At 45.7% G+C, this 19930-nt stretch overlaps 1 protein-coding gene across 2 annotated transcripts in view; it reads left to right on the top strand.

Annotated features, from left to right (window-relative positions):
• Nucleotides 1-19930, top strand: part of Tgfbr2 (transforming growth factor beta receptor 2) — an 85297-nt gene that overhangs the window by 27739 nt on the left and 37628 nt on the right. For both annotated transcript variants that reach the window (XM_034483880.2, XM_034483881.3), the window contains 2 exons: nucleotides 16693-16861; nucleotides 18605-18795. In XM_034483880.2, the coding sequence (XP_034339771.1) occupies nucleotides 16693-16861; nucleotides 18605-18795 (360 nt within the window). The remainder of the gene's footprint in view (nucleotides 1-16692; nucleotides 16862-18604; nucleotides 18796-19930) is intronic.

Genomic DNA, 19930 nt, shown 5'->3' with positions numbered 1-19930 from the left:
AAATAAGAACGGCTTAATTTTTTTTTACGGTTATATTTGAGCAGAGATTGGAATCAAGGCAAGAAGGGGTAGGGAGTGAGAACACTTTAGTGGAAGGAAAAGAGGGTAAGTGCCCGAAGCTCACCACCTCCTGCTTTTAGCCCAGTCCTCTACAGTTTTCTTGAGCCATTTCCGTGTGCGTCTCTCCATGCCTATTTTTTATGATGGATTCTGCAAGAACTGGGATCTAGGTGGCCTGACTGGTCTGGACAAGAAGACTAGGTGAAGGCTGGTAGGATAGTCATGGTCATTTCCAGTCCTAAATCTTTCCCTGTCTCCAGCATGAGGTAGGTTTAGTGAGCAAGTTATTTGAACTGGGATCCAAGTGAAGAGGTCAAAGTTAAGCTGATGGTAGAGGTTCCATAAAGGGACTTCTCAGAGGTCTGAGGTAGAGTGTGGGTGGTCGCTCAGTTGATAAATCCTTTGCCATGCAAGAAGGAGGTGCTGAGCTGAGCGTAATCCTCAGAACACATGCTAAGAACAAACAAACAAACCAACAGGGTGTGGTGGAATTTAGCATCGAGGAAGCAGAGACAAAGCAGAGACGGGTGAATCTCTGGGGCACAGTGTCCAGCCGGCCTAGGTGAGCTTTAGGTCCGTGAGAGACCCTGCCTCAAATAAGCAGGGGGATGTTGGCTGAGGAACAACCACCAGGATTATGCTCTCGTCCTTCTTACATGTGGGTGCGTGTGTGAGCACACATTGACAAACACACACACACACGTACCTGCAGAATGTGACCTTGCATACACACGCACACATGCACGAATGCTGGCACATCAGAAAGAGAGAACAACTTGTTAGAAAAATACAGCAGTAGACTTTGTAGGTTTTATTTTCCTTATTGAAATCACTCCTGTGCTTGGCTTTTCTACACGGTGCTGACAGCCAGTGTGGCGGCATGCTGGCTACTGCTTTCCATTGCTGTGGCTTAACTATGGCCTTCTGGAATTCAGAGACCTGGTCTCATGTGAAACCTCATTACTATATGATGGGATTGGTCCCATGGTAAAGGACCGAAGCTAGCCAGCTGGCCTCTTCTACCTTTTGGTTACTCAACACACAGGCACACAGCAAGGGTCCCTTCCAGAGGATGTGCAACACGGCACCATTTCTGAAATAGGATAAAGCATTCTCACTGAACACCGAGCCTGCACAATACTGTCGTTGTGAACTGTCCAGCCTTCACAGTTATGAGGAATACATTTATTTTTTTATTTTTTATTTGTTTACATTTTTTAAGAAGTTATTTGTATGTGTGCCTGTGTGCATGCAGGTGGTCTTGCTTACCTTTCTTTGGAAGTCAGAAGCTGACTCTGGCTGCCTTTCTCTCTTGCTCTCCACTTATCATTAATATTTGTTTTGCAGCAGGGTCTCTCACTGAACTCAGAGCTTGCCTCTTGGCTAGGCTGACTTGGCACTGAGTTCCAAGACTCTGCTGGTGTATATGTCCTCTCTCCTCCCAGCAGTGAAGTCATAGGCAAGTGCCCAGCACCTGACTTTTTTGTGTGTTCTGAAGATCTGGACTCAGGTTCTCGGGTTTGTATGGCACAGCAGACACTCTCTACCCACTGAGCCATCTCCCTAGTCCTAGTGTCAATTCTTACTAAATGACACAGCCCAGGTACTTTGCTACCCAGCCTCAGTGGGATCACTGTGAGCTTTTGGGAGGGAAGCTGACTTTTCTCAACATTCGGGTCAGGACCGTGATTGAGTAAAGGCAGCCATCCACCCCACCCTTTTTCATCTAAGTGCTCTGTGAGAAAACAAGCAAAAATCATCCAATTTGAGGGCAGATTCTCAGATTTCATTTCCCATTTCCTGCCCTTGGCTGTCTTTTCTTGAAGTCTGAACAATGCAGGAAACTCTGCTCTTTCTCCTTGGGCTTCCGCTGCTTGGAAACCACACAGAGGAAGGTTCCAGGGCCTGGTGTTATCTCAGAAACCCAAGTGGATCTCAACTCACAGTCTGTTTTCTGTGGCCAGCCTGTCAAACAGAGTTTGGCTGCTAGGAATGACCATTGTTTGAAGACTGGGCCAGCGCCATGCAGAGGGCTGATTCTGCTTTCATTTCCTGAGAACGGACTGCATCTCTGGCCTCTGAGATCAGCATGAATATGTGGTATACAAGGATGAGATTCACATTCAGTTTTGACTTTTAATTCTATTGATACCCTTTGAACTTGCTGGGGATGTTAGCTTAGTAGAGAGAGTGCATACTTAGCACCCATAAAGCTCTGAGAGTCAGCTGAAGAACTACAGGAAACTGGATGGAGAGGTGCACATGCCAGTGATCCGGCACTCTGGAGAGGGAAGCAGAAAGACTAGAAGTTTCAGGTCATCCTTGCTACACAGTGGGTTCAAGGCCAGCCTGGACTACATGAGACCCCATCTGAAACAAAGTAAAACCAAACCAAACAAGCAAATAACCAAACAATCCAATGGGCTAGTTGAGAAGGCTGAGAGTAAAGGTGCTTGCTGCCTAGCCTGTTTCTGGAGTCTACATGGTGGAAGAAGAAGAAAACTAATTTCCACAATTTGCATTACCTCTGTGAGATACACACCATGTATACACACACACACACACACACACACACACACACACACAATATATTTTTAGTATTAAATTTCAGATTCTGAAATTTAATACTAAAAATATATTGAATCCTCCTTAGATGATAGAGCCAGGACTAGAATCATGATTGTTTCCCAGGAATGGACAGTCCCTTCCTTGTGACACTTCTAACTGGTTATCTGAGCCAACTTGAACAAGTCACGAAGCCACATCCCTCCTGTGGAACCAGGAAAGCTGACCCGAGTTGTTAATGGCCACCCATTAAACCGAAGCGACTCGCTGCTTGTGAACTGGGCGTTTCTATGCAATCGTGCCTGGGCTTTATCATAACTTACCATTCAAGCTGAGGCCAGAGGTGTCACATAAACACTGACACTTCTAAGGCTGAGGGTTTGATATCCTTACAGTAAGTGCTGTGCTCTGATCTGGAGCTTCCTCCTCTGCCCTGAATGAAATCAGAGGAAATGCCTACCGCCTCTGTACGGAAAGTGGTCCTTTGTCACATGGCAGAATTCCCCTTCCTCTGAACTCGTGACACCCAGATGGCACTGCTAGTTTAGTCTTGAGAGCCTGCTCAGCTGCAATGATTAGGGTTTGTATGTGAGCCTTGGGTGGGGACATGGAAGTTGAAAAGAGAGGGAGCCTCACCAAAGAAATAAAGCAACCAGTACAAGGAACCTCAACTGGTTTGCTCTCCATGGTCTCCAAACCCTATTTTTGGTCTATGTGCATGCATGAGTTAGTGTGCATATGTGTGTGCTCTGGTGTGCAGAGGGCAGAGAGCAGCTTTCGGAGTTGGTTCTCTCTTTTTACCACACGGGTCTCAGCAACTGAACTCTAGTTATTAAGGCCTGGTAGATGTCTTTATCTGTGGAGCCATCTGGCCTCCTTCCTCTTGTTTTGTGAACCTGATTCATCAGGCAAACCTTGGGCATCTGCCCATCTCCTCTTCCCCACTTTGGAATTACAAGCATGCCCCACCACACTTACCTTTGGAACTCAGGTACTCATGTCTGCATGGCAACAATTTACTCACTGAGCTGTCTCCCCAGCCGGATCTCCTTTCCCTATACATTAAATCATAATATCTTATTCTTTTTAGCTGGACTGAAACAAGTAGATGTCCTAGCTCGTGGGAGTTGGATTGAGAATGTTTTGCAAAATGAATAGACCTTAAAGATTATCATAACCAACTGGCCTGTTTGTCCATGAAAAGACACAGAGGGTTGAATAAGCAAATTGTTCACCCACCTGAAGCTGGATTTGAAGCCTTTTCTGCTTGTATATTCTGCTTGTATTTCCCTGCTCACCAAACTCTCCCCTAGAAGTAACTGGAAGGCAGAATTATGCAGTTAGCCTTCAAGTAAAGAAATGGCTTGAGGAGAGAGCAGAAACAAGTGTTTTCTGTATATCTGGATGCGCAGAACACCTCTTACCTGGATACCTGAACATACACTCCCCGAGGTTTTTTTTTTTTTTTTTCCTACTTCTCCTTGGCTATGACTCTAAATGTGTCAGTTCTTTCTCTGAGAAAGAAAGCTGTACACAAGGCAACTTCACTTCAGTATTTCAGAATCCCACAGTTCTAAGGTACCTTACTGCCCTGTCACCATAGCAACGTTCTAATTCGCATGTTGCCAGGCAGGTTGGTTCTCACTTGGTAAATGTGCAAGAAGTCAGCAGAAGAGCCTCACAGTTGATCTTTTCTTTGCTCTTACGTGATTACTTCCAAGTTGGTTATGAACACACACACACACACACACACACACACACACACACACACACACAGAGAGAGAGAGAGAGAGAGAGAGAGAGAGAGAGAGAGAGATATCTAGGGATTGGAGTCAGAGCCTCATGTGTTCTATTACTGAGCTACATGGCAATTCGTGTACAGTTCAAAACAGTTGCTTTGGTTCTAAAAGGGCTGTTTTAAAGATCTTTGCGCACACTTATTATTGAACACAGAGGGTGCCCCTTCTAGAAGGGGTAGGTTCCTCTAGAAGATTCCTATCTAGAACCTTCCATAAGTTTCCGAATTCCTACCATGTAGCAGCGCCAAGACAGGGTGGAACCGTGAGATTAATTTCTTAAATTATGACTTTATATTCTATCTAAAACTTCTACTAATCTGCTAACCTCAGAACTCTAACTAAACTCAGAGACTCCTCCCCTTGACGTTCAGAGACCTCCTCTGTTCTCTGAGATCAGACACCCTCTCCCTCTAACATCTATAGTAGCAAGGTTCTCTGGGTTGTGGCTGAGTCTCTCATAAGGTTTTCCTGTGGTGGGTGGTCAGCATCATGAAAGGAGATTCCCCTGAAATCCATCCCAGTGCATCTCCCTGTTGAGCCTGGGACGAATCTTTATAGTTTACAACATTATAATAACAGCCAATTCTATTTTATCTGTTGGATGCTGTGTAGTACATGGAACACACCATGGAGCATGTGTTTGTCCATTCCAACTTTCAGAAACATTTGTCAGGGTCCTTAAACTGCTGCCTCCCTTTCGTACACCAGGACAGACTTCCCACGCTCTTAACCATCTTGAAAGTCATCTATAAACAGATGATTATAATTATTTTTAAATTACATAGATGTATTTATTTGTATGGGTACGTGTGTTTCGTCCGTGTGTATGTAAGCGTAGCATGTGCACACTTGTGCCCGTGGAGGTCAGAGAAGGTCAGAAGAGGGTCAGATCCTCTGGGACTGTTGGAAATGGTTGCAAACCACCTCGTAGGTGCTGGGACTTGAACCTGGGACCACTGCTAGAAAAACAAATGCTCTTAATCATTGAGCCATCTCTGCAGCTCCCTCTTCCCATTCTTTTCCTATAATTTTCCTCCTGGTCCACTGTTCCACTGTTGCACGGAGCATGACCTGTCTAACGAGAGGGCAGAGTCATGCTTCTTTCTGCCTTAAAGCATTTTCATCTGTATTTCTCGGGTATTTGTTCTCCATATTAGCCCCAAGGTACTTGACATTGCTTGGGAAATATACTGACTAGATGCTGTCCATGGGTCCGGAAAAAGTCCAAGACTGAACCTGGAATTGCCCTTAGTCTAGTTAACTTTGTCAACTTGACACAGACTAGAGACGTCTGATTGGTCTGTGGGCATGCTTCTAGGAGATTGTCTTGATATTAATTGATGCTGGAGGGTCTAGCCTCTGTGGATGGCATTATCCCTAGGCAGGTGGTCCCAGGCTGGGGAACAAAGCTAGATCAGCATGAGCCTGCTGGAGACATCATGCAGCATCTTCCATGGGTTCTCATGTGAGTGAGTTCTCTACTAAAAAAAAAAAAAAAAAAAAAAAAAAAAAAAAAAAAAAAAAAAACAGCAAACACACCTGCCCTCCCCTCCTACCTGGAGTTCTATCCCTAGCTTCCCTCAGTGATGGGCTGTGAACATAAAATGAAACAAACCCTTTCCTCCTCCCTAAGTTACTTTTGGTTGGTATTTTATCACAGGTACCTAAAAGAAAACTTGGGCAGCCCTCAAGTCTTTGACCTCAGAGTGCCTGGGTTTTGTTCATTGTAACACTATGCGAGATGACAAATGTCCAATCTCTTTTCTAGGAAAACCACGGTCAGGCTTGGGATGTGGTCTAGTAGAGAAGAGTGCAGTGGGCAAGCACCAGGACACGAGTTTGAATTCCTAGCAGCTATGTAACAAGCTAGACCCCCAAGAGTCCTTTTTATTTTGTGTGTGTGTGTGTGTTTTAAGTCACTAAAGTATTTCCTCCCCATTATAGTATTCTGATTTGTTAACACATAACATCAAAAGGAGAGGGAGAGGGAGAGGGAAGGATGGAGGTGTCTGGAAAGACAGAGAGAGAGAGAGAGAGAGAGAGACAGAGACAGAGACAGAGACAGAGACAGAGACAGAGACACAGAGAGAGACAGAGAGACAGAGACAGAGAGACAGAGAGACAGAGAGATTCTTCTTAAGTGCCCAAGGAATCTAAATCCCTTCATTTCCCAGCGACTGGGGAAGTTTTGGAATTGCTTAGCTTGCTAAGCGTGGAAGGAGGGAGATGAAACTCGTTTAGTTATTTGATGTTTGGGACCTAAAAAAAAATGATTACCTTTCCATTCACCTAGTTTGTTTTATCTATAAATGGCTTTTTAAAAATGTCCTTGCCAAATATATTTTTTAAACCCTTCAGGGACGGCCAAGTTTCCCCCCTGAAGTAGCTATTGGATTAATCTTCAAGAAATAAAGATAATTATTACTTAATCCCTTAATTTACTTGCTTGGTGGATATAAATTTGTGTCTATGTGCTTTTCTTGAAAGATCTGTAGTGGGTATTAAGACTCACGAGCTATTAATGGAAGTTGATGAAACCCTCCCAGCCAGATTCTATCCAGAGAGCCAGTTCCATAAGCCTAGTGTACACGCAGAGGCGTGTGTTCTCCTCTGCCTCTGCCCCTGCCCCATCCTAACAGCCTGGGTAGTAGAGATTTCTTCCTGGAGCCACAGGAAGGCAGTCTACAAGTGGCTTACTTATCAGCCTTTAACTTGGGTATTTTAGCCAGACATTGAGTTTATACAAATCTTTTTACAGAATAGTGAACTGTGCTGTTCAGATGGATACAATCAGCGTGTGTGTGTGTGTGGGGGGGGGGGGTGTTCTGGTCTTGGCTATTCCACTTCTGTTGGGAGCTTTTCTTTTTCTCTTCCAGTCTTCTTGCCTTTTGCAACTGATTTGTCCCAAAGCCAATCTTAGGAATAGTGGACAACCCTAAGACACCAGGATAACCTCCAGGCAAGAGATTTAGCCAGCTGAGGATTGTCACCCAAGGACCCAGGTAGACAAGATGCTCCCAAAGAACTTGCCTTTCTTTGCCTTTGGGTGAAGTTGCTGGATTCCCCCACTGCCCAAACTTCCCAGAAGCATAAAGATACCCAGCCCATGAGCACAGTTCAAGGAATAGCAGCTTCCTGCAGCAGAGAGGCCAGAGGTGGGAGTAGAGAGCACATCTCTAGGGCCTGGGGAGCCGTCCTGCCTGTGTGTCCACTCTGAACCCCATCTGCATCTGGCTGCTTTTCCTGAGTGCAGTAGCTCAAGCAGCCCTTCTTTGGACCACTCAAGGGTACTGTTTGTGTGGGCTTTGTAGCTGCTGCTCCTGCTGCTGCTGCTGCCACTGCTGCTGCTGCTGCCACTGCTGCTGCTGCTGCGGCAGCGAAGCTGTCAGAGGTCAGGGGCTATTTGCATTTGCTCTTTTCATAGAGAATGTCAAATCTTGAGCAAACACACAGGTTTACACTGGCCTAAGACTGTTTGTGTCCCATACCGTGGCCAGCTCACTGCAGGATTGACCTGCTAATCTTTTCTTTCTTCATCTCTCTCCCTTTTTCATCTTGTTTATTCTCTCTCTTTCTCTCTTTCTCTCCCCCTCTCTCTCTTTCTCCACTCATCTGTCCCCTCCAGCAACCCCTCTTCCATTTTCTTCTCTCTGCTCCCCTCTCTTTCTCTCTCTTTCCTTTTAAAAACATTTTTGAAATAGGGTCTTACTTTGTAGCCCAGGCTAGCCCGGAACTTACTATGTAGCTCAGGCTATCTTCAGTCCTACTGCCTCAATCTCTCAGATTTTGGGATTGCAGGTGAGATTCATACCACTCCAGGCTTGGATGATCTTTGTCAGAGGAGGCCAGAGCCCACTGCAGTTTGTGTTTCTCTCTGTCGTCATGCAGTTCAGGGCTCTATCTTCAAGTCCTTACTCTCAGATGACAAGAACAGAAACTGTTACCATAATTTTTTTCTTTTCTCAGCAACAGAGAAGAGGAACAGCCCCTGTGGGCCAGGCATTTCTAGTGACACTATTTGTTGAGATTGTTTTATTTACCAGACAGGAAACACAAGGCATTTCAAACAGATTTCAGAGCATTGACTTGGTCGTCTTTGACAGGTTTTAATAAACTGCTAATGAAGTGTTTTGAATATGTATGCACACTCCTGTGTGGATGCTGAAGGTGGAGAATGACCTCAGATCACATTCTGGGAGAATGTCACCCTCTTTATCTAGACAGTGTCTCTCACAGGCCAGGAGACCACCAAGTAGGTTGTGTTGACTATCTCTGTCTCCCAGCACTGGGATTACAAATGTGTACAGTTTCTGGCTTTTTACCTGGGTTTAGGGATTGAACTCAGGTCCTTACGCCTTGCAAGGCAAACACTTTGCTGACTAAACACCAGCATTTCCATAGTCCGTTTAATGTAGTGCTGTGACCACTATCACCTTTCTTCTGTCACCTTCCTTCAGCCTCTGTGATTTAACAGTAAGCTGAGTAAAAACTGATGCCCAGGGACCACAGAACATTGTCACCTGGAGAGACTCACTCCACTCTCCCATGGCAAAATACTTTAATGACACAGGGAAGTAGAGTCAAAACATTAAAAAAAAAAAAAAAAAAAAAAAAACTCTGAAACTCAATTAGGAAGCATTTTTGCATCTGTTGGATGGGTTGCAGTAATTGTCTACCATATTGGGGAGGAGTGGGGACTTTTGATTCTCACTGACTCGCTTCTTTGTTCTGAGTGGGAGGCCATGTGACAGGCCAGTGGGCTGGTCCCACCTGGTCTCCTGAGCCGTGGGTGTTAGCTGCCGGCATGGCAAACCACATTGCTGTCTGCCAGATGGTGGCCTGGGTGTCTGACTCTGAAATGCCAGCTGCAATTAAAACCCATTCCGAGATGGAGTCTTTTCAGTGTGAGCCCAGATGGCAAGCCGGCCTCTGGGTCTGTGATCACTTGAGAGGCCAAGTCTAAGAGAAAGCAGACGGAAAGAGCTGTAAGAGGAGACATGCTGCAAAATGCAAAGAAATCAGCCTTCCATTTTGTCAGCTCCAAAACCCACAAAGAAAGGGGAAAATGGCGGGTCTCCCTGCTTCGTGCAGCGACCCTCTACCTCAGAGGAGACTTGCTAGGTGGGTGGATGAGTAGAGTGTACATACTTAGGTGTTCTCTCTCTCTCTCTCTCTCTCTCTCTCTCTCTCTCTCTCTCTCTCTCTCTCTCTCTCTCTCTGTGTGTGTGTGTGTATGTGTGTGTAAGCCAGAGGGCAAACATCAGGTGTCATTTCTCAGGTGACAAACATTCACCTTAAAAAAAAATATATTAATTGAGACAGGGTCCTTCACTAGTTGGAGGTTTTCAAATAAGTCAGCTAGGCTGGGCTGATTAGCCAGCAGACTCCAAGAATATTCCTGTGTCTATCTCCCCACTGCCATGCCTCCCTCCCTCCCTCCCTCCTTCCTTTCTTTCTTTCTTTCTTTCTTTCTTTCTTTCTTTCTTTTTTTCTTTCTTTCTTTCTTGTCATGGGATCTGGGGATAAAATTCAGGTCTGAGCTATAGTCTCTCTATTCCCCATTCAGCTGTTTAATGAAACCTTAGTCCTGGCACTGCTATGAAGGTATTCTGCCTATGCATTTGGTAGCTGTAGTTAATTGGTTTTAACTGAAGGAGGTTGCCATCGATCATGTGACTCTGTTGTATACTACAAGAGTGAGCACTGGGGTTTCCTGGGGAAGAACTCTGCCCAGAAACTTCGGCATGAGTTCCTGTCTGGTTTCCATACTTCTAGTGTGCCCTATGAATGTCTGACATGCCAACCCCCACAGCTCTGTGAGCTTGTGCACGTGCTTCACCTGCAGATTCAATATTCCCCCTGAGGGACTCGCATGTATATTCACACTTGACAAGCTCAGCTTCAAGGCATAGTAAGTTCTATTCACTACTTGCTGTGGGTTATTCTTTGAGATGCTTTGCCTTCAACTGCACCAATAGCAATGGTACTCTTAAATATACAGCACCAAGCCAGACATCACAGGCATGTGTGGAGTCAGTGAACTTTCAGGTTCTCCACAAACCTGACCCATAGTAAAGGGGTACGTGAATTCAGAGTTATAGGAATAGAGCTGGTGAATTGCTCATTCGATATACGATCTCTTTGCATAAGCCTGAAGATCCTAGTTGGATCCCTGAGACCCAAGTAAAACTGGAAGAGAAAACCAACTCTACCAAGTTATCCTGTGCCCATGCTAGGATATGCTGTGACCCCCACCTCACATACACAAGAATAATCAATAATGAGAAGAACAAAGTTCAGTGTTACTTGAACACACTTCTGACAGCATGCTTGGTGAATTTTCCCCTAAATTTTCCAGCCACCGGTAGACACTGTTTCAAAGACATGGGCCAAGAAGTCCTAATCCCAATTTAAAAATCTGACCCCTTCTTAGCCCCACAGATTCTTAGACAACGGTGCTTGCCTGGAAATGACTACCACCCTTCACAGTGAGAACTCAGAGCCTCTGGCAGTGAGTTTTGCTGGGAATGGGAGATAAAGATGCCGTAACCTTTGTGATGGGGTAAAGGTTTTGTTATCACTCAAGGGCTGTGGAAGAGAAGTGAAATGTGTTGTGTCTCATGAGTCTGTCACATGCTTTGCCAGCTGTCCCTGTGCATAGGTCAGCATGAGACTTTCTGGGCGAGAGAGCCTCTTCTTACTGGAACTTCGTTTCAGAGAACACTTCGAATAATTAATCTGCCTGCTAAGGGTAGAAAACTCCCAAAGGATGGCCAACTGCTAATGGAGGAGCTGTAGCCATTAAAACGTGCCGCCTTAATATCGGACTGTCTAAGGAAACACACGGAGAGTCATTTTGAATTTTGGTTAGAGGTTGTTGAAGAGTAAGTTAGGCTGTCTTGATGAGGATTTGTTGTTGTTGTTGTTGTTGTTTTGGTTTCTTCTGGTTTTTGTTTTTTACTGCGTGTACATGGGGGAACCTAGGCATATGCAGGTACAGCAGGCACACACACACACACACACACACACACACACACACACACACCCCTATTGTGCTTTATTTCTGAAGTGAGGTCTCTCATCTGTCTGGAGCTTACCCATTAGGCTAAGCTGGCTGGCCAGGAGCCCTAGGTCTCCACCTGTCATAGCTACCTATGGATACAGGTGGACATACAGATGGATACAGATAGACATATAGACGGATACAGATGGGCAGTCATATGCCATCACGCCCGCCCAGTTGTTGATGTTGCTTTGTTTTGGTCTTTACATAGGGTCTGGTGAAGTGAAAACTTCTGGTTTAAGCCTACAGTCTGGAGACTGAAGTCAGGATCTCCTGCTTGCAAGGCAAGCGATGTACTGACTGCCCTCCCTCCTCTGGCCAGGAAAAATTTCTTGGGTTTGTTTAGAATGATATCTTTGTCCATAGCTGTTGATCGAGACACATATCCTTGCAGTGCCACCCCTTTGGCCTCTGAAGCATCACAAATTAAACATAAGAATCACTGCTCAATGCTTAAGGGCATGGCTGGCCCGGCTTCCTCCTAGGGACCAGGATGGGCATATGCAGTATCTTCCTCCTCATGACCTCACGAGGTCTTCCAGAATTTTTGAGGACACAGAGGGAGGCTTGGGATTTCACCTGTTGCTTACAGGCTGCCGGGGCATCTGTGAACCTCTTAAAATCATGAACGGAACAAAGCTGGTGTTTCTCTGCTTCCTGTTCCAGAGTGAGTACATGAAGAAGCTTTTATCAGGACGACATGAGGCCAACACAGATGACCAATAGTGCTGTAGTCTGAAAGTATCTGTCTTGCCAAACAATTTCACAAAAGGCCAGGGGGGTGACTGTCACATACAGGGAAGAGAATATTGGCCTAAAGGAAAGGTTGAAGGTTTATAGGCTTCTGGGAGCTGATGGAATTGTTAGTGGGCAGTGATTTCTGTCAGCTAACCTCTGTCAGGGGTTACCGGGTCAGGGTGAGTTGTACCAATCATACCTTGCTTGTGTAAGGTTTTTGTAAAGGAATCCAAGGAGGTAGGAAAGGAGAAGGTGGAGAGAAAATATCCTGGCCAAACCTTAACAGTAGTATCTTTGGCTTTGCTGTAATGGTGGAAAAATGGATTAAATAAAAAGGCAAAGCGTGTCCCCAGCTGGCACTGAGAACTCTGCATTCCCCTTATCTCCTGCCCTTCCAAGTGCCCGCACTTCCATATGTGAGGTGAGGGGTGCTGTTCTCCTTTCTGTCCAGGTTTGATGGTGAGACTTTCTCAGACCTCTTTGGAGGGAGGCCAGCAGGCATGGTGATATGTGTCACGCTGCTCTGCTCAGCTCATTCTGTGATATAGAGCATCAGGAGCTTTGGGAGTTGCTCTCCTAGTTTCCCTCCCCCTCTCTTCCTCCCCTTCCCTTTTCTCCTCCCCTCTCCTCTTCCCATTTTCCTTCCCCCTTCCCCTCCTTCTTCCTTCCTTTCCTTTCTTTTCTTTCTCTGTATTTTTTTCATGGCCCCACTGTTTCTTTCTGTTAGGCTTTGTGTTTTCCAGGCACCAGCCCTAGGCACTTACTTCTGTCAACACCTCTGCTTGGTGGCTGCTGTAGCCTCTGCTGTCATCAGTCTCCTCTGCTTTTGTGGCTACCTTGTCACTTCTGACTTGTGCCGCTGCTCTCCCATGTCTAAGCTTTTGCAAGTCAAGATCTGGTCATCCCGGGAAAGGAGATGCACACGAGCTGATGCCGTCTTTGCAGGGTCTCTTCACAAGGGAGCTCTTCCCAGTGTTGTTAGGAAGCTTTCCATCAGCAGTGCACAAAGTGTATACTTACTCGTAGGTTTTGCTTCCGGTTTGGTTGTAAAACAGGCTCTCAGGTAGCCTGTGCTGGCCTTGATCTCCTCGTGTAACCAAGGATGACTAGTAACTTCTCATCCTCCCGTCTCTACCTATAGGATGCTGGGCTGATTGACATGCACCAATTTATTGAGTTTATGTGGTGCTAGGGGACCAGAACTCGCTGAGTTACATACTCAGCCCCTGCGTTTGTCATGGACTTCCTGCCCCCAATTAATTCTAGCTCAAAAATTTTAGTCTCCATTGCACACGAGAATCATCTGTGTAGCCTCAAAAAAATCCAGAGGCCTGGAGGCTGTAGAGATCGCCCAGGAGTTAAGAGTGCATGGTTTTCTTGCAGAGTCTTGAGTTCAGTTCCCAGAACTCATACCTGGAGTCTTACAGGCATTTGTAACTCCATCTCCAGAGGGGCCTCAGTTCCCTCTTCTGACTTCTAAAGGTCCCCCCACCCACACGAGCATACAGACATCTATTGCTGTAACTATAGCAACTTATATGAGAACGTGTTCAATCAGGCTTTAGATGGTTTTAGAGGGCCAGAGTCCATCATGGTGGAACAAAGACGTGGTGGTACGGACAGCTGAGAGCTCACACAACTGGATCCACAAGTGGGAGTTGGGAAAGCACACTGAGAATGCTGGTAGATTAAAAACAACAACAACAACAACAACAACAACAACAACAACAACAAAAAAAAAAAAAAAAAAAACCCTCAAATCTCACCACAGCCAGTTCCTCCAAGACCAAACTTACCCTCCTCATCTTTCCCAAAGAATTTCACCAAGTAGGCATCAAGTGTTCAAGTTTATATGAGCCTATGGGGCCATTCTCATAGAAACCCCAAAGCTCAGGCTGCCTTCAGAACCATTTAGTCAGGACATCTGAAATCCATCCAGGCTTTGCTGTTTCTCTGGCTGCTCAAGTATCTACTGTCTTGTCCACAGTGGCAAAAGCTGGTAACCACCGATCTAGGTTAAGATCTCAAAATGTTAGAAGGCTACATGGCTAAATTCCATCTCCCAAAGGCTGATTGTCTGTTGAGATGACCATCAGGGTCTCCCAGCCAGCAAATAATGTTTATTCCAAACACACCCAATACCAAGAGGGAAAAGAGATTCTGACTGTAGGAAATACCGTCTCATTTCTTTATTTTATTATCTTGTAGGAAAACTAAGGATAGACTAAATTGTTTCACAAATGGATCCAAACATAACCATTGCAGAAAAAAAAGTATATCCATTGTTTTGTTGGTAACAAATTTAAACAAGGTCCAGAGACCATTGATGCCTATATTTTTAGCTAAGTAGAGAACAGTCTGGAAGACATTGAGGATTTCAAAATAGCTTCTTACCTAAAAATATACTTCCTGAAATGAACTAGAGGCCTGAAAGGGATGAATGGGCTTGCTTTTTTTTTCCTTCTTCTTCTATGTTTACTGTCACCACAAGAAAGCAGATCTTAAATATATAAGCTTGTATTTTTAGAGACCCAGGAAGCAGGTGTTGTGTGCCCAGGCAACAAAGAAGGTCACAGGGTGAAATGTTGAGGACAGAAATCTAAACTTCACAGCAGGGAAAGTAACTGGGCAGGAGTAAGCTAACACAGGAGAGTCCATGAGGCCCTTCTCAGACCTTTGGAAGGGGACCTCTTGCAGAAGTCCCCTGCAATTGCCTGAGGGCCAGGATCTGTCCTATAGCCGTATACACCCCAAGTGTCTGATCTTAGTGCAGCAAAGATTCTGAGTTAACTCCTCTCTTCCTGAGTGTGTAGCAGCTTTGTCTGACTCCATCAGCTGCAAGCTGTCATTAACAAACTCAATTCCTCTCTGCTTGCCAACTATATACCATGTATGTGACCAGCTACCTCCCACTGCTGCTTGCCTCACCATGGTGGACTATACCCTCAAATGATGAGCCGAAAGCTTTCCTTCTTTAAGTTGCTACTTTCCTAGGTATTTGGTCACATTAGTCAGACAAAGAACTAACACGGATTCTGAATGGTGGTTGCTCTTTGACACACTGGAGATACAGTGTTTGAACAAGTTATACTGGGGCTCTTGGAAAACGTACATGTTGGTAGACAGGTTATAGGGAAGTGCATGACCCATGTAGCCTGACCAACAATAAAACAACCATTCTGTGGTTACTAGCTGCCCATTTTAGAATGAAGAGTGTCATTTAATCAGAGACCGAAGGTGGCAGAAACAAACACTTGAGGACTGAGATGATGTGGTCCTGGGGAGGCTGCCGGACCTTCCAGTGTGAGGAATGAGGGGTAAGGGAGCTGGGGTGACTGTGGTGTGTGTGAAGGTGTGGGTCTGAGAAGGGGCAGGCCACTAGCAGGACGTTGAGGTGTAATCAGATTTCCTTGGAGAGCCAGTCGAGCAGAGGCAGAAGGCAGTGGTGGAACACAAGACAGTGTGGGCTAAGTCTGGGGAGTGAATCAAGGAGGAGACATAAGCCTGGCCATCTTGTTCCTAGCCCAAACCTGAGAGAACTGTCAGGGCCTTTGCACACGAGGTGGTTCCACCACTGCCCTCGGCCCCTTCTTCACTCTTCTAGATGGAAAACGGACTCCACCTCAAGGACTTGTTAGCAGCCTCTGGCCTCCCTGACCACACCCACCCACCACTTCCTCACCTCTTATTCCTCACACTGGAGGGTATGGCAGCCTCCCTAGGACCACATCTCTCAACCGTTAGCATCTGTTTCTACCACCTCTGTATTTCACTGTGGTGGTGACCTCTCTGCCCACTTGGGCAATGACTTTTCTAATGTCTCCTTCTTACTTGCTCACCTCCAATCGATGCCCTTTGCCCTGGTCTGATTTGTTTACTTATGTATTTTAGACAAGGTCTCGTGTACCTTGGACTGGCTTTAAAGTCAGTATACAGCGGAGGATAACCTTGAACTCTTGAAGCTCCATCCTCTCCCTCCTAAGAGCTTGGATCTCAGATTTGCGATGGGACTTTCAGTTTCGAGAGTTAGGAACTGAACACCAAATCCAGCTCCAGTGAACCAGAATTTCTTCAAGAGAACTTGGGACACCCAGGGCAGTGGGGCCAATCTCTTTGTTTACTGATTGATAAGGTTTTTGTGAAGAAAAAAAAATGTGCTTTATGCCTACCATGGACAGAGCGCAGAAGCGACTACACATCTGTATCACCACTGCCACACAATAGGCATTGCTCTGTGCATGCATCCAAAAATTCCACTCTGAAGAGATTTTTTTTTTATTACCTCTTCCCACCTTCTTTCCTTTATCTAGTTACTATGGATGTTGCACACCCATGCCATGTCATTTGTACAGAGGTCAGAGGACACATTTCAGGAGTTGCTTCTCTCTTTCTAGCATGGGATCCTGTGACCAAACTCAGGCCGTGAGAAAGTAGGATAACCTTTGCTCTTTCTTTCTCTCTCCTCAGTTAGCAGCGACGTCATGGCCAACGACAATGGCGGTGCTGTCAAGCTCCCACAACTGTGCAAGTTTTGCGATGTGAGATTGTCCACTTGTGACAACCAGAAGTCCTGCATGAGTAACTGCAGCATCACCGCCATCTGTGAGAAGCCGCATGAAGTCTGCGTGGCCGTGTGGTAAGGGGGCCTCTGGAGAAAGGGGGTCTAGCTTTTCGTATTACCTTAGCAATGCTGTGACAAACGCCCATCCAAGGCAGCTTCAGTTCTAGGGGGATACAGTCCAATGTGCAGGGGAAAGACATGGCTGACATTCCCATGGTATCAGCATCAAGGGAAAAGAGACTGAACCAGCTGGACATCAAGCATTCATACACCTGAGCCTCTTGGGTGCATTTCACATTCAAACCATAATCCTTTGTTTTCTGTCTTTCTAAGTCATGTGTGCTCATGGCAAGAATCACTGTATGTGCTCCTCCCAACCCCAAATACAGATGCTAATATTCGTGTCCTCCTTCCATCAACTATTAAATCTGATTGCCAGAATGCTTCTTCTTGTGGTTTGAATATGAAAAACCATTGCATAGGCTCATGCGTTTGAACACCTAACCCCCAGGCCGTTCGTTTCATCTCTCGGTATCCACATGGTGGCTCGTAGCCTCCCGTATCTCCGTTTCTAAGGGATTTGATGCCCTCTTCTGGCCTCCTCTGCCATCCATCGTGCATATGGTACACATACAGGCACTCAGAGGTACATGTAAGATTAAAATAAATAAATTAACATTTAAAATAAATATGATGTGCATATAGAACCAATCACCTGGGCATTTCTCAAAATGTATGCTGTACTATTTATCCTTTTGAGCTCAGGGCCAAATCAGCCTCCAAACATACGGATGGCAAAGTGATAACTCATTTTCCACAGCAGAATGCACTGCTAGTTTTTCTATTCTGGAAAGGAAGAGCACCCTGCCATCCTCTCTGCCGTGTTAATTGTTTGTTTCCCCTCCCGTCCCACCTTTGAATCCAGGAACTTGCATTTCTTTATTTAGGATCTTTCTTTCCATTTTGTTTTTGGAACCAGCCGTTGGCATGAAATGTGTCCCTGCCCCCTACACCCCACACAAAGAGAGACTTGTGACCAGCAAGCAGGGAAAACACATCCTGGGCTTTAGAAATGACTTGGTAGTCGGTAAAGTGCTTGCCGCACAAGCATGAGGACCTAAGTTTGATCCCTAGAAACATCCAGGACTCTGGAAGTGGAGATGAGAGGATGCCTGGGGCTTGCTGGCCAGCCAGCCTAGCTAAACTGGCAAGTCCCAGGCCAGTGAGAGACCTTGTCTCAATAGTTAAAGAGGACATCTTCTGCAGAATAGCACCGGAAGTTGACCTCTGGCCTCCACATGCACGTGTGCACAGGTAACAAATATCTGCACACATATGAGCACACCAAAGATAAAAAGATAAAGACCTACCATCACGTCCCTAGGAAGCCTCTCTAAGAACTCTCTGATTGGTCAGGACCCCGACTCTGCCACAGTGTGAGCCTGCTGTGCCCTGGAAGTGGGAGATGTAAAATGACCCAGGTCCCCAGGAATCACCCCTTTCAACACCTTCCCCTCTATAAGGACCCCAGTAGGAATGATGCTTGACGTTTCAGGTAGAGATCTCCCCAAGGAGAACTGTCTTGTTTACAATAATAATCAGGCTCTGAGGTGGGCAAAAGGTGGAGGGAGATAAGCCAAGCCAGTGCAGGAGGGTTTGGGGCAGCTCAAGAATATTGGGGAACCAGAAGTGAGTACTGTTCGTGGAAACCACTTCCTGAGGAAAGTACAGACTTGACTGTTCTATACAGAGACTAGTCATTCATTCTCCCTTCTTTCTGCCCCTCTCTCTTGTCCTCAACAAACGTCTGTGCCCCAGGAGGAAGAATGACAAGAACATTACTCTGGAGACAGTTTGCCACGATCCCAAGCTCACCTACCACGGCTTCACTCTGGAAGATGCTGCTTCTCCCAAGTGTGTCATGAAGGAAAAGAAAAGGGCAGGCGAGACTTTCTTCATGTGCGCCTGTAACATGGAGGAGTGCAATGATTACATCATCTTTTCAGAAGGTGAGTAGTCATCCCGGGACACAGTCCTCCAGGGGAGCACTGCTGTAGGGAGCAGTGGAACATGCTGTGAGGACAGAAGAGCTCAGGGAGCAGTGGGCTCCCAGCTGGCCCTTCTCAGATTTATTCCCCAGAGCTCATCTTGGTACCTGGCCCTGACAAGTAGTTTCTTTCCCTCGGAACAATGGTTCATTATTTCCCAGGCTCATTCTCGGAGCATCTGCAGCATCTGGGTCTTTGTTAGCAATGCAGATTATTAGTATTATTTAAAATTTATTTTCTCTCTCTCTCTCTCTCTGTGTCTGTGTGCATAGATATGTGGGTGTGTGCACAGCATATGTGCATGCTTGGGATCATGTGTATGATGGCCAGAAGCCAACCTTGGGTGCCACTCCTTAGCAGCCATCTTGCTTTTTGAAGCAAGATCTCTTACTGCGGCATGATTAGTCTGGGCTGGCTGGCCTAAGATACTGCTCTATGTAGAATTCTGGTTAAATAATGAATGCAAATTATGTTACGGAGATACTTTTAGTTAATTAATTAATCTGTGCATTTATTTATTTTTCTTGAGACATTCACTGTGCTGCTTGAGTTAGCCTGGAATTTACTAAGTACAGCCCAGGTTGGCCTCAAATTTGGGATCCTCCTGCCTCAGTCTCCTGAGTGCAGGGATTGCTGTCATGATTACCCTTTGATATGACAATGGGCTTAAATGTTACTTTCCTTCATCTGTTAGTTCCTTGAAACAAAACAGCCCTTGAAAAGCACAGTTGCTGGGGCCTAAGGAATGCGCACAGTGGACCACCAGCTCCGTGGTCTAGAGACTTCTCTCTGATTCCCAGCGAGAGGCATAGAGTTTCCTCATTCCCTTTGGCCTAGAGTTCCTACTGGGGCTCATATTCTTGCTGTTTTAAATATGTTTTTTCCCTGACTGTGTTTTATGACTTCCGATTAAAATCAATAGCCATGACCTTGACACAAATCCTTTAAAGTATGGATGTTGGGTGCCCTCAGTGTTTGAAGGCATGATGTTACTATTCCAGATGCCCCAACCTCTAGATGGATGTATGTATGTGTGTATGTATGTATGTATGTATGTATAGAAGGACAGACAGAGAGATTGGAAGATCTTTTTTTA

The sequence above is a fragment of the Arvicanthis niloticus genome, chromosome 21, assembly GCF_011762505.2.
Source record: "Arvicanthis niloticus isolate mArvNil1 chromosome 21, mArvNil1.pat.X, whole genome shotgun sequence".
In the NCBI taxonomy this organism is placed as follows: Eukaryota; Metazoa; Chordata; class Mammalia; order Rodentia; family Muridae; genus Arvicanthis; species Arvicanthis niloticus.
Note: the sequence above shows the minus strand (reverse complement) of the source record. Positions and strands in the feature narration are given on the sequence as shown.